Source organism: Vombatus ursinus, unplaced genomic scaffold (genome assembly GCF_900497805.2).
Source record: "Vombatus ursinus unplaced genomic scaffold, bare-nosed wombat genome assembly UNPS02014821.1, whole genome shotgun sequence".
Taxonomy (NCBI): domain Eukaryota; kingdom Metazoa; phylum Chordata; class Mammalia; order Diprotodontia; family Vombatidae; genus Vombatus; species Vombatus ursinus.
The window spans coordinates 31,157,390-31,172,141 of record NW_020954599.1 but is presented as its reverse complement, the minus strand read 5'-3'; the positions used below and the strand labels follow the sequence as shown (position 1 = coordinate 31,172,141).

The 14,752-nt window shown below is 39.3% G+C and overlaps 2 protein-coding genes across 2 annotated transcripts in view; one reads left to right on the top strand and one right to left on the bottom strand.

Annotated features, from left to right (window-relative positions):
• The first annotated feature begins 769 nt into the window (after positions 1 to 769).
• On the top strand, positions 770 to 4,023 carry SLC25A4 (solute carrier family 25 member 4). Its single transcript, XM_027837486.1, has 4 exons — positions 770 to 1,005; positions 1,952 to 2,438; positions 2,907 to 3,047; positions 3,843 to 4,023. Exons 1-4 carry the CDS (start codon positions 895 to 897, stop codon positions 3,998 to 4,000), a joined length of 897 nt encoding a protein of 298 aa, XP_027693287.1. The 5' UTR covers positions 770 to 894; the 3' UTR covers positions 4,001 to 4,023.
• A 4,102-nt stretch (positions 4,024 to 8,125) lies between these two features.
• CFAP97 (cilia and flagella associated protein 97) overlaps positions 8,126 to 14,752 on the bottom strand; it is a 31,820-nt gene continuing 25,193 nt past the window's right edge. The window contains exons 4-5 of the mRNA XM_027837311.1: positions 12,995 to 13,145; positions 8,126 to 10,335 (exon numbers count right to left, since the gene is read on the bottom strand). Of these exons, the coding sequence (XP_027693112.1) occupies positions 10,208 to 10,335; positions 12,995 to 13,145 (279 nt within the window). The 3' untranslated portion in view covers positions 8,126 to 10,207. The remainder of the gene's footprint in view (positions 10,336 to 12,994; positions 13,146 to 14,752) is intronic.

Genomic DNA, 14,752 nt, shown 5'->3' with positions numbered 1-14,752 from the left:
AAATGTACTTGGTGAACAGTCGTGTTCCAAGCGCTACCTGGGGGTTCACAGGAAATATGAAGTAAATCTCTGAGTTGAAGAAGATGATATGTAAAATGAGAGGACAGAACCCACACCTACATGAGGAACAGAGAAACGCACATAATACACACCACCAGCAAATGCACACAAGCTGTGACACATCTACCCTCCAACTCTGAAGGCTACGATTTCTCCTTGGTACCAAGGGTTGCGAGGGGAGTGGCTGTTGCCAGGGGATGTTGGTCGGAGAGAGCCAAGGGAGCGCGCCCTCTCACGCTCGGTGAAGGCTGGGGTTGTGTGCTGGGGCGGGGGAGAGCAGGCGGGGAGTAGGTGGGGTGCAAAGCCTCAGACCCCTTCCCCGCAGCCCTCTCCCGCGAGGGAACCGGTGCAAGTCCAAGGTTAAAGTCCCCAGGAATCGTTTTCCGCGTCTGTCCCCCCCAAGTCAGTCCGTACTGGAGGCCGGCTCCAGTATGCTATAAATACAGCAGGCCACATGCTGTTGTGACATAATGTTCCCTCTACAGCCCAAGCTAGATAATATTAATTTGCCCTTTAAATGTCCCTAGCGGGAGCAGCAGTCCCCCAACCAGCTCAGGCCTCCCGGAAGCGCCTCGCGCCCCGTGCCCTCTACTGAGAAATGGGATGGAGAGGGTATCCAGACACCTGTCCAGCCAATACGCACGGAGCCAAATGGCCCGAGGGCCCTCCTCCTTCTCTCGCGAGACAGAGGGTCATATAAGGAGGTCTGGGGGAGAAGTGCTCTGCCCCTTTTGGATCGTGGTGGTGGGACACAGAAGGGGGTCAGGGCTTCTAGCTGGGGGGAAGGTTAGGGAGTAGTTCCCGAGAGATTGTGGGTGCGACCGAGTGACCATCATGAGTGACCAAGCGCTGAGCTTCCTGAAAGACTTTCTGGCAGGTGGCGTCGCCGCTGCGGTTTCCAAGACTGCAGTTGCTCCCATCGAGAGAGTCAAACTGCTCCTGCAGGTGAGGATTGGAGCCTGAAGGGTGTATGCGTGTATTCAGAAGGAAAGAAAGGGTCCTGGCCCGGGGAGACATAGTCGCCTAAGTAGCTTTGAAGACAGGTGCTTTGTCCTTGACCAGGGGTGAAGGTGGGACAGGCCTTGGGCCAACGGTCCGCAACCCAGGGGAAAGTGGGGGGTGCACAAATGAAGGGGTGAATGTCCTTTGAGAGCCTAGCCTAGGGGAAAAGACAGTACTCTCTCGGCAAAGCCGGGGAGGTGTGGATGACATTGCTGGTGTCAGGTGGCTCGTGCACTTAAGTGCCTAAATATGGAAAGCCTCCTGAAGATCGAGTTACATCGAGCAGGACTCTACTCTTCCCAAGTGGGGCTGTGCACAGAACCAGGAAAATGTGGTGGCAGCTTAGTTGCCGTCATCCAATCCCCCCTTTGCCTGACCAAGTCACGTCACTCCCACGCTCTGTTCCTGCCGCGTCTGCACCCTGCTTCGGCCTGCCTTAAAGGCAAAGCCATGCTGGTGGATGGAGCAACTCTAGGGTGGGTATTGTGGTATTGAGAATGTGGTATTGAGAATCAGGAGACCGAGTTCTGCTATTCACTCGATGATCTTGGACAAATTACTTGGGCTGTTTCCACATCTGTAAAAATGTGGTAGTTAGCTAGATCTCTTAAGATTTTTTTTTCAGCTCCAATGTTTTATGATTTGATCTTGTTGCAATTCCCATCCACGTCTAGTGTGACCTAGGCAGCATCCCCACTACTGCTTAGAAAGCTGGGATGCTGGACCCCATCGAGATGCACAGGCAGGAGGGTTAAGTTTCAAGGGGAGGGCAAGGAGGGAAGCATTGGCTCTGACCTATGAGGCCTGAGCTGAGAAACCCATAAGTCACAAATCAATTTTCTTTCTCCAATCCTTTCCTTTCCCTTTCCCTGTCTCTTCCATGCTCTAGGTCCAACATGCCAGCAAACAAATTAAAGCAGAGCAGCAGTACAAAGGCATAATTGACTGCGTGGTGAGAATCCCCAAGGAGCAAGGCTTCCTCTCCTTCTGGAGGGGTAACCTGGCCAATGTCATTCGTTACTTCCCCACCCAAGCCCTTAATTTTGCCTTCAAGGACAAATACAAGCAGATCTTCTTGGGGGGTGTGGATCGGCACAAACAGTTCTGGCGTTACTTTGCTGGCAACCTTGCTTCTGGTGGAGCAGCTGGGGCCACTTCCCTCTGCTTCGTCTACCCACTGGACTTTGCTCGGACCAGGCTGGCTGCTGATGTGGGCAAAGGTCTCTCCCAACGGGAGTTCAGTGGCCTAGGCAACTGTCTTACCAAGATCTTCAAGTCTGATGGCGTGAAGGGCCTCTACCAAGGCTTCAATGTGTCTGTCCAGGGAATCATCATCTACAGAGCGGCCTACTTCGGGGTCTATGATACAGCCAAGGGTGAGAGGTTAATGGGGATGGAATGAGAATGATCCAAGGGACTCCAAAGTTTGAGGGACTCCTTCCTCACTCACTTATCCTGGTGCTTCTGGTTGGGCAGGCAGGTACATTAAGAGGAGTACAATTCTCTCCTCTTTGACTGGTGGCCTCATTATTCCAAAAGGAAGGTTAACAGCTTTTTCAGGCAGTCTCTAATCCTTTCCCAGGAATAAACACTACCGTTTAATCTGTTCTACAAGGCCCTATGCAAGTCAGGTACAAGACCAGAACTGTGAACTTCCCTGTTAGAAAACTTCCACTTCCCAGGTGACTGCTTGATACTTAAAGAACGTAATAAGCTAAATTAGAATAAGAGGGCATGACGCAGGGAGTGGGGAGAGGGTGGTTTCCCCCCCTTTTTTACCAAAGTGATGAGTAAACAAATTGATGTGTTTGGCATTAATTATGCGTTTTGGCATTAATCTACAGGAATGTTGCCTGACCCCAAGAATGTGCACATTATAGTAAGCTGGATGATTGCCCAGACTGTGACTGCAGTGGCAGGATTGGTGTCCTATCCCTTTGATACTGTCCGACGTAGGATGATGATGCAGTCTGGTCGGAAAGGGGGTATGCTTTTCCTCATCTTACGGCATGCAAGGGGATGGGCAATTTCAGTAATCTTGTATGGCCAGCTTGTTTAGCCCCCAGCATCAGACAGTGACCCTCTGTGATTCATAGTTCTCTTTACAACCTAAAATGGCAAGAAGGAGAAGGGGACAGAGTGAGGTTATGGATTACAAACTAGCCCCTCTATTAACTTTTCCCTCATTTTGTTCTTAGAAAGAAATCAAAGATATCATCTTATCCTGAAGAGGGAAAAAAAACAGTATTTTAGAGTGGCTAGTGACTGTGGGAACATGGGGGAACTCAACAAAAGATCTCTATCAATACAGTTTTGGGGGCTACCACTTTTAGAACCTGTACAAGGTCAAAGTTGGGTAGAGCACTGAGTTGATTATTCAATTAACTAACATATTTTACTTCGATTATTTGGTCACCAAGTGCAACTGTCTCTTTAGTCTGAGGCAGTATGGCCAATCACCTCTGGGATTCAGTTTGAGATTAGCCTGTATCTATAAAAAAAGGTCCCTTTCTGTTTAAAGCTCGTCATTTTTATGGAATAATCTACATAAATATCTACTTCTCAATTCCATGGGCAGCCACAGAAAAGAATAAGATGAGAAAAAAATCCTTGCCTAGCAAGCTAAGGAAGATTTGGGCAACTGGTATTACACAGAGCTGGGGTATACAGTTCCAGCAACCTGAACTTCATGGAAGAGATCCAGGACTCAGTCACAAGACTTTTTAGAAAATAGGCCTTTATCAAGATTATAAACAACTTACCAATTTTTGTCTCCACAGCTGATATTATGTATACTGGAACAATTGACTGCTGGAGGAAGATTGCAAAAGATGAAGGAGCCAAAGCTTTCTTCAAAGGTGCCTGGTCCAATGTATTGAGAGGCATGGGCGGTGCTTTTGTATTAGTCTTGTATGATGAGATAAAAAAATACGTCTAATTCAATTAAAACTCTTAAGTTCATTGGTCCCAGATCCATTTTCTGATGTTACCCGTGGTTTAGTAGACATTTCTTAGGAAATCTGACAATGCTGATATGGGGTAACGCCAAAACTGACAAGGATATTACAGCATAAACATGTTTCAATCCACTGGACCACAAATGGAATTTTGCATTATACAGATTTAAAGTATACTAGCAAATATAAGGTAACATTTATTTCTATACTTCTACAATTAATTTGAGAAATGGTGATGATGACCTAATGTGAACCCTCAATAAATATTACTTAAGGCTCATTCTCTAAATTTTTACTTTATTAAAATCCTAAATATCAAACTGGATTAAAGGGCTCTAAATCCCAACTGCAGATCATATGAAAAAGTATCCCAAGTAAGGGTACCACTGCATATCATGAATTATTTGTAAATATTTTGTAACTACATTACAATGCTCGTAAACACTGGCCGCTACACTGAATAGGAAGTTCCAGTAGCAGTTACACTCAAGAACACAAACCCAATGTACAATCTGAGGAGAAATGAGCAGAGTGGAGGATTAGAAGGGAATGAAATGGATAGAAATTAAAAATGTTTCATATGTACTACATTATTTCAAGGATAGCTAGAGATATCTTGAGACAGTGGGCCTTTCTGTCAAGTAATTTTAAAACCACTGCATTAGGTAATATATATGACTCAGAAACAAAAGTAAGTCCAGCAAATCTACACATGGAAAGTAAGTTATGAGGTTGCAGAGGCCTTTTCAAATTGCATAATTTTCCATCTAAAACGAGAGTAGGGAACAGGAATGAGAATTATGCAAGTATCTGGGTTTTGCTCTACTACAATCAAGGCACTCACCCAGAATTATAAAGAAGGGACAAAATTAATTAGAATCTAGATATCAACTATCTACTGGAACACCTATGTGCCAAACTTCTAGATCAGCACCTAACAGCTTCTTTGCACATTTGGAAGTTTAAAGGATGTTTAACTGAATTCCAAAAGGAGCCAACAGCTAGATGGAGGAATAAAGATAAAAAGAACACAATTAAATGATAAATTAATGTGTGCAAGGGAGGTCAAAGAGAAGGCCAGTATGACTGTGAGTGGGGGAAATTAGAGAAGGCTGGAACTGAGCCTTAAAGGATAAGGAAAGGAAGAAAGGCCTTTGTAGATGTACAAAAGCTCACTGCTAGCTAATCTGATAAAATAACCTACATTGACTGCAAAGCTCTAAAGATTAGTTTTCTCAACACCACCTCTAATTTACCTTTTCCCTTCAAAGGAGGTTTTGTTGGCCAACTTAAGTGTGATGCTAAAAGAAAGCATTTCATGGCTTGTTAGGGGTATTGAGGAGCAAGTCTCACTGAAGAAGCATTTTTTTTTTCATTTTAACTATTAATAGACACAGCTAAGTCACTCTTAGCCCTAAGTCCAGGAGATGTAGAAGACAGACCAAACATATGCAGAAACATGAAAAGTCAGTCAGATCTAGGCAAGAGGTAGGCTGGTTCATGGCTTAAAATGGTGTACCTCATTTAAGCTGGATTCAGCTTAGCTACCTGATAAAGGTGAAGCTGCTTTTCACCAAGGGAAAGCTGAACCTTAACTTTGGATTGAATGTATGTTCCAGAACACATATTTTGAAAGATCATTGGGCCAAAAGTGGCATTTTCCAGACTGGGTCAAGATAAGATTTCAGGTAGGGTTAGATGAAAGCCTCCACAAAAACTTGAAAATCTCAAGCTTCTTTATTGCTTTATTCTCTCCTAATTACCTAGTAGGGCTTTTTAATCCCTACTGTGTCTCAGCTGAGTTAAAAGCTTCTTCTGTCCATTCCTGTGCCTAAATGTTACAGAAGCCATTTAAGAACTGGCAATAACAGATAAGAATTAAAGCAACTTTCTGGGGGTAGGGTCTTTGAGGTCTAATAGCAGAAGCCATTCTCATACAGTTAGTCTGAAAAGTTAGGCTCACCTAAAAAAACAATGTCTAACCAAAAAGTAAATCTTAATTTAATTTCTAATTTTCCCCCAAACTAATTTACAACAAAGATAACAACATAGGTTGTTTAAAGCTAACTGTTTTTCTCAACCATCTCTAAGTGACAGAAACAGTCACAGGACACCTCCTACCCATCATAAAGTATGCACTGCACCCAACCTTTAGTTTAATGAGAATATTTCTGACAATACTGTTAGAGATAATATCTTTAAGATATTTAGCATTTTTCCCCCAATGGCAACATTGCTTATGCTTTGTTTCTATGTACTTCTACTAAAAGCCATAAAACTGGCATTACACCTGCAAATGTAAAAGGAGAAATCTTGTAATTCCATATACGTGAAAAAATGATGTGGCTAGATGCTTAAAAAGTCTTTGAGAATATAAGATAATGTGTATTGCAGCAAAAACTACACTCTATTAAAATACTGAAGATGTTTATAATGGCAAGCCTATCTTTTAAATGATCTAATTTAGTTAATATATTGCTCAAGATGATTGTCTTATTTTCAAGAAAATGCTGGGACATTTATTCCTGTAAAGCTATTTGCGTCATCTTGGTTTCACTCTATTCAAAAGAAAAAATTTCATTTGAACTTACTCTTTCTTCATCATAACAAATCATTTTTCTAGTGTTTCAAATGGGAGCAATATATTTTACGATAGCTAAGATCAAAAACAAAAAATCATGATTTCCAATAAATTTTTTCTAAACATTTAAAAAAATCTATAAAGATCTGAAAGCTAAGAAGGTTGCCAGTTTCCTAAATTACTGTGCCAGAACTGTTTGACAGTCCTGTTTAAAAAATTCACAGAAATGAAAATTATCCATTATATACTTCATTATTTCCTCAAAGTAATTTATATGACCATATATGACCATGGGTCTTTCCTCCCCCACAAATCATGTACAATCACTTATAGACTAAGATAATAAACTTAAACACTTGCCATATAACATCACACATTCCATGACCTCCATCATTAAAACATACGAGTAAAACCAGTGATTATCAAATCAAACTTTTGGATTATTTTCTATTCTCCCTTGTTCAGTCAGCATTCGTAAATGGAGGTGATAGAGTTGAATGAAAGTATTTCTCCTACAAGCAGCTCTCTGTTCGAGGAATGCCTGAAGGAGCTTCTTTGAAATCAGAGATTGGTGGAGCACTGTTTAAAAACCAGTGCCAAATTCAAACAAACCAAACTGAACACTTCATTTGGAGTATTAGCTAACAATGTTTTTGTGGAGACTATAAAAATGTTCGACCATGCCTTGTACTTCCCAACAAGGGAAATGGATCTCTCCTACAAGAAATAGTTCTCAATGGCTCAGAACTTAGGGTAGAAGCATTTTGCTTCTAAAGAGACCAACAGTCAGGTTAGCATCTGACAAAGATTAAACCAATTCTAAATAAGTGTCTGGGCTAATAATCCTAGATCTAAGGAGTAAGCCACTTAACCTGAACCTTCATTCTCCATTCATGAAGTGAGGGGATAGACTAAGTGATCTCTAAAGTTACCTTTCAGCTCTAGGGTTTGGGAGTGTGAATTCTACTTGCAAGTTCTTTCTAGGATTTCAGAATCTTGAAATGACAATTATATGTCTCATATGAGACTGAACTGGCTCAAATATAAAGCAATTCTAAACATACTATGGTCCTTCATGTTTACACTAGGCAATCTACTTATCCTTTCGTTAAAGTTCTACCTTACACCCCCTTCAAAGTACCTTTACTTTTATACCCAGGACATTCCCATTCTTCCTCAAAACTTGGGCCATTTCTATGGCACAGCTGAGTGACCATGGCAATCCAGTTCTATTCATGTGGAGATAAAAATAAGTATGAACAGGACTAGTGACCTTCCCAATTTTTCTCTCTTGTTCTTTTCCTTTGGGTCCAATCCCTGTTAAGCCCAATACTCTGTTGATCCCTTCATCTTTCCCACCAGTGAAATCTAGAGCCGTTAAGTTGGTACCTAAGATGACCATGTAGCTTTATTATTCAAGCTATGAGTAATGCACTCTTCCGACACATTTCAGTAGCATTTCAAAGACCTGAAAGATAGCACAAATATTTAATAGATGCATACAAATTACTCTTGGAGACTAATGTAGTTATGAACATAATAGACTTTATATTAATTTCCCTTCCCCTTACAACTTGCAAAAGCAACATACAAAAACTGACAATTTTTATTACTGAATGTCCAACATGCTGTAAAAATTCAGCCTATCTTATTTCCCCCCAAAGAAAGTTGGTATACAAACATTAAAAGTGCAAATTTAAAATGTGATCTTGGTATTACATACAGCTGCATCTCATTTTATAAGCAAAGTATTAAATGGCAAAATAGTTTGATCACCAGAGCAGCACATTAAATAATTATGATAGCAGCATCCAATGAACATTACATCCCCCATGAAAGAAACAGGATAATCTCAGAGCCAGTTTGTCTTCATATCACTGTTTAAACCCTGAACCCACCCACCACCCCTTCCCTCCCCACAAAACTTAAACAAACTGTTAATAGATGCTAAGGATATGAATTGATACACAAGTCAGAAAATTCAGAATCAATGTTTAAAATAACATAGTTTGTCTTACTGCCTAGAGTGCTGAAGAAATTAACTTGTCTTGTTGACCATATGTAGTACATTTCAAAATACAGCAAGAGCTAAAACTGGAGAATAAAAATCAACTTCCTTATTTTTGTGGCCACGGATCACAACTCTCTCAAAAACAGATTTGGCATTTAACACAGAACCCTCCCAATCATTCTGCAGAGAGGCTGAGAAGGCAAGTAGAGAAACAGAATAATAACAATAACAGCAGCATTGCATTTTATCTTATTAAAGAAAAGCCTTTAAATAAGGACAGAAAAAGTTTCTAATTACAATCTACCTTTTATTACCTATACCTATATTAAAACCCATTTTTCACTACCAATGTTAAGACAATTTGCACTATTAAATAAAAGCTTGACAAAAATTACAACTCCAGGGTATGGCCCCAAAACAAAAAAAAACAAAAAAAAAAAGCACTAACACTTAAGAACAAGGATTTATATAGCACTATTCCTCATACCCTATAAAGTACTAGCAGCAACATCAAGGGCTACTATAAAATGTAGAGTCCTTTACCAAGTTCTTCCTTAATTCATTTAATAATAAATAAGAACATAACATACTAATAATGTTGCTTCCTAAAATAGATTGGTCTGATGCCTCAGGATCTGCTCCTTAGCCTTTCATAATGTCAATGCCATTTTATTGCTAATCAAAAAAAAATACCTGCTTTGCTGCTTGTTATATAAGACTAATGTGGATGCCAATTTGGCCTTTAAAGAGTGCCACAAAAGCAGAAGAATCGAATTCCAAACTCTCCCTCATTCCCTCATTAGCAATATCACTACTCAACTGGAAAAGGTGCAAAAAGGTGGAAGAAGAGTTTATACTCTGTACTCTCTGATGTTTGTTCACAGTTCAGAGGGAAGAGGAATAGATCAAAGTTTTAAGATCTAACTCAGGGTACCTAAAAAGAATCAAGTTGACTAATAGGATGGTCCCACTGTAAGTGTCTATCATTCTACCCATAATTCTCAGACCAACTTAACAGCTCCATCTGAGAAAAAAAAAAAAGAAAGAAAATTTCAGTATATGTTTCTTAATGAAAACCATCACCTAGAAAATGCTGCAATTATAAATTCAAGCCATAAATCACACTCATATTAACATCTTGAAGCAGACAGAAAAATGGAATAAGTAAATTTAGGAGCTAAGCTCATGGTTTAAAGTTTACTGGAAAAAATGAGAACTAAATAGCTAAAAATCCTGGGTCCAAAATATAGCAATATCACCATTCTTCCAGCATGACAATGAGTTTTGTTAATATGATAAGAAAATTTACATGTACACTACTATTCCTGTATTAAATGTGTGTGTGTGTGTGTGTGTGTATGCATATATACACATCTCAGATAAATACATCCACACAGGAAACACTGATTTGACATGAAACTGTCCTTTGGAAAGTAAATATTGCATCAAGTTACAATAAATTAAAACACAATGCTGTATATTTTAATCACTTAAAATAGGATTACAGACTTTTGCACACAGAATTACAGTAATCTACAAGAGCACTTCAATAGAAATCTGAATAACAATGTTCAAAATAAAATGTCTGGTTTTCTTTTACAACCAAGCAGTACGAACATTAGGGGGTTTAGGTCTCAGCAGAGGGCCACTGGATGCATCAGAAAGTGATCTCTCACTCTTCCGGCTAAGTGCACTTGTAGCACTAGATGACCTGGAGGCTCCTCCTGATAACACACAAACAAGTATGGGAAATTAGCCAATCACTTAAAATCTGGTACAGGCATCTGAGGTTCATTTTCTATCTTTCATCTGAAAACATTTTTTAAGATTAAAACATGTAAAAACAAAAAAACAAAATTCTCCCTTTCTTTTTCTTCAGGATGATACCAATTTTTGGGAAGTGAGGGCAATTTGGAGGGAGAAAAGGAACAAAACAGCTATAATATAGTGGAAAAAAAAAACAACAGATGTGGAGTCAGCCAAGAGATATGGATTCAAGTCCTGGCACTGCCACTTACTGGATGTGACCATTTATCTTGTCTGGGCTACAGTTTTCTCATCTATAGAATGGAGAGCTCATTATCATCCCCTTCCAACTCTATTGACTAAGTTCCCAAGATCCATTTACTACACACAGACACCATACATTGTACTACTCTAGGCCCTGAGGAGATGATAAGACAATCTATTGTGAGGATCAAATGAGAGTACACATGAAAAGTGATCTGTAAACTATATCAATGATGATGATGATGATGATAATGATGGATAGTGAGATTAAAGGCTATTAGACATGTAAGTCTAGCACGAACAGGAAGACAGAACATACAGCAGGCTAAAAAGGTTAGATGGCACCAGATTATAGAGGGCCCTTAGGTGTTCTGAGTATTTCATGAGATAAAGCTTTATACTTTATCTGAGAGTTAACAGGAAGCCACTGAGATCAAGTATAACAAAGTGGGGAGGGGATTCAAGGTAGGAAGATTCAATGGTATTCCTAGAGGTTCTTTTACTACCACCACAAGATATCACATTAAGTTGTACAGATACACATTAAGTTGTAACTAACAGACAGAATCAGAAAATTTCAGTGTTGGGACTCTCAGAGTCTACCTAATCTAACCCACAGGAGAATCTCCTCTGACATAGGGTCATCCAGCCTGTGAATGAAGACCTCATGAGGGAGAATTTACAACTAATAATAGCTGAATTTGCAAAGCACTTTACATATATTATTTCATTTGAGTCTCACACAAACCTATGAGGTTAAGTACTAGAAATATCATCTCCATCTGCATAATAGGAAAACTGGCTCAGGAAATTTAAAGGATTTGCCTGTGGTCAATGTTAGAGGTGGATTAGAATTGAGTCTTTCTGATTCCAAATCCATCTTCTGATAATATTAGAAAATTCCATTTTTAGAAAGCTTTTCTTTACATCGAGCTTAAAGCTGCCCCTGCAATTTCCACCCATTGTTTTTAGTTCTGCCTTCTAGGGCCAGCAAGACAACTCAAATCCCTCTCCTGAATAAAAGCCCTTCAGAGATCTGAAGGCAGTCCACTTGGGGAGCTTCCATTCCCCAAATCCTAAGATTCTCTTCTTCAGGCAAAAGGTCCACAAGCTCCTTAAACTAATTCTTAAGTAACATGATCTTTAGGCCATTCACCATCTGGCTGCCTTCCTCTGGAAACTACAATTTACCAAGTTCCTTTCTATGTCATCTAGGCAAGAAAACAATACACCAGATATGCCCTGATGAGGGGAAAGAATGGTCAAATTATCAGCTCCCTAGTACTGGACAATACTGCTCTCTCTTCATGCATCCCAAGATCACATGAGCTTTTAAAGTTGCTAGATAGCATACTGTTCACTCTCACTGAGTTTACAGTCAGTCCACTAAAACCCCTACATTTTTTTTTTCAGATGTATTACTATCAAGCCAGGCCTCTCCCATCTTGCATTTGTGAAGCTGATTTTAACTCTAGTATAAGCCTTTTCTTTTGTTTCTAATAAATTTCATCTTCTTAGATTCAACCCAATGTTTTGGCCTATTCAGATATTTTGAATCTCGAGTCTGCCATAAAACTCATCAGTTATCCCTCTTAGCTTTGTGTTATTTGCAAAAATATGAAAAACATGCCCTCTACACCTTCATCTAAGTCTAAATAATACAAGAGTCATAACATAAGTCAAGATTTCATTAGGGCACTTCACTAAGCAAGTTAAATTTAGGCTACTTACTTATTCTTTTGGTCAAAGCATTCAACTTGTTTCAGACTCGTTTAATGATACTATACCTAGGTTTGCAACATGGTTCTTACACTTAACTTTTCGGTGCCTCAGTTTCAGCATTTGTCCAACTAGAAATAACATTTCTAGCACTTATTTCACAGGTTGTAATGAGGAAAGCTTATCTTAAATCTTAATGTACTATATAAATATGAGCTGTGTGCTCAAAGAAGCCCAGTTTCCCTATGAAGAGGAGAAAACCCACATGAGATTACAGGAGGTTAGCAATAACTCTAGCTAAGAAGAATCTTTGACTTGGAGACCACAATGGCTATGAATTAAGTGCTCTTATGTCAAACACAATGAAGTTGGGATTTGGATCTACTTAGCTTAGCATTTCCACCTGTTCCACCTAATGGCTTCCATGTAATAGAAATGGATCTTGGCATTACAAAGTACTCTCCTAAATGAAATGTTCACAATCTGTACTCATGTGAATTAAATGTCAGGCATGCCAAAGAAAATGACGTTGTATTCCAAGTGTAAGCATTTTAAAAGGCCTCTGCCCTTATTATGTTAAAGAAAACCAGTTACATGCAAAAAGGTTAGGTTCAAAGGCACAAACGTGCAAAAAGCAAACAGCAATATACTTACTTAGTGGACTAATTTGACTAAAAGTAGATTTCACTCGTCTGGAGACTGGGGATGCATTTAGGTAGCCCATATGGCGATGATAGTCCATCAGTTGTTCTGTGCGTTTCATACCAACTGTTGGCTTCACGGCCTCAAGTCTTTTCAATAAAGCCTTCATTAAAGAAAATCAATTTAAATGTTTAAGTTAGAAGGAAGAATTAGAAAGACCCTCATCGAGAACTCTGAATTAATATTTGTTATGTAAGTTATGTGGAAAAATATTGTGGATCATTTGAAAACAATCCTAACCTTCTAACAGTTTCAAAGTATGCATATATTAAGATATCAGACAAATCTAGAGTTTATACCCTATTAACTTAGAAGCCAATTTGCCAGCTATTTCTATTTTGATATGGCCATACTGGCACTTAATTCATTAATTTGGAAGAAAGTCTTATGGCATAGCAGAAAAAGAGTTGCTTCAGAACCAGGAAGACCTGGGTTCTCACCTTTGACGTATCATCTGTGTGACCCTAGGCACATCATATAACCTCTCTATTTCTCTAAGCATCTAAGACTGTAAATTGTAGAGAATAGTCACTGGAGGTTCCCTACACCATATAATGACAGGCCTGGGACACCTGGCCCTCTCAGCCTCCCTCTCTCTCTGCAAGCATAAATGATGTTCAAAGATCTGGATTTCTGATGATTCGTGTGCTCCCTCTACCAGTGCAGACTATAACCCACCCTCTCTAACCAGATGGTCTGAGTTTGCTGTGACCAAGAAATTAACTACAATGATATGTCTACCCAACTCAGCTAAGTTAGTCTTTGCAGTCTGACACAAGGTCCTTGGTCAGAGCCTTTTTAGCATGACAGGGCCAGTCACTGCTTGTGCTCTACTGCTGTAGTTTTTGCGAACCAAATCACCGCCCCACTCTGATGAAATAGCATGAGAGTAGGTCTTTAGTGAAGTAGTGAAATGTTTGATTTCCCTATAGAAACAGTATTATAATAGGGTATTAAATTTCTGATCTAAAGAGTGATATCAAACTTTTTATTAATATAACCACAAATACTATACTTAATCAACCATGAATGACATACCTAGACAAAAATATAGTGCAAATCTTTCTAAAAGGACTATATAGTAGTCATGTAACACTATATTTAATATGACATACTATATTGTCCTTGAAATGTTTGCTTTATTTTTCCTGCAACCAATCAGAAGGAAAAAAAAATCTTTCATCTAGGTTTAGAAATCAGAAGTTTCTTTGGGTATCTTTTAATAGTCACAGGTATCCTTACATGCATATTTTTACAGCTGCTCTAGTACCTTTCATAGGTATCTTTAGTCTTTTGGGGAAACCTAAAACTGATTTGATGTCCTCATTATAAATTATCCTATACCAAGTGGTTGGTTTCCAAGGATTTGAAAGCAAAAAATACTTGTTCTTTCTTTCTATGAGAGGCTTTTCTAAGATCAGCTCTGCACATCACCTGCTTACTTGTAAACTCAGGCTTTTTACTGATGCTTATTATAATGGCAGCCTATATTTCTAAGTTTGGTAACTTCATAACTATCACTCTCTGGATTCCCTATCTCTGCTTTCACAACAGGGCAAAGTGATAGGATACAGAATTTTCCCTCTTTATGTTAAATTACAAGACAGTGACAGTCAGAAAAATGAAGGTGCCTACAATTTATCTGTTAAAATCAGAAGAATAATTCTTTCACTACTTACTTCACAAGGTCAACATGAGGAAAGTACTTGG

Coding starts and splice junctions, on each gene's coding strand:
- SLC25A4 (XM_027837486.1), top strand. CDS start 895: ATGAGTGACCAAGCGCTGAGCTTCCTGAAAGACTTTCTGGCAGGTGGC. Junction 1,006..1,951: donor GAGTCAAACTGCTCCTGCAG/GTGAGGATTGGA, acceptor TCCATGCTCTAG/GTCCAACATGCCAGCAAACA. Junction 3,048..3,842: donor GCAGTCTGGTCGGAAAGGGG/GTATGCTTTTCC, acceptor TTGTCTCCACAG/CTGATATTATGTATACTGGA.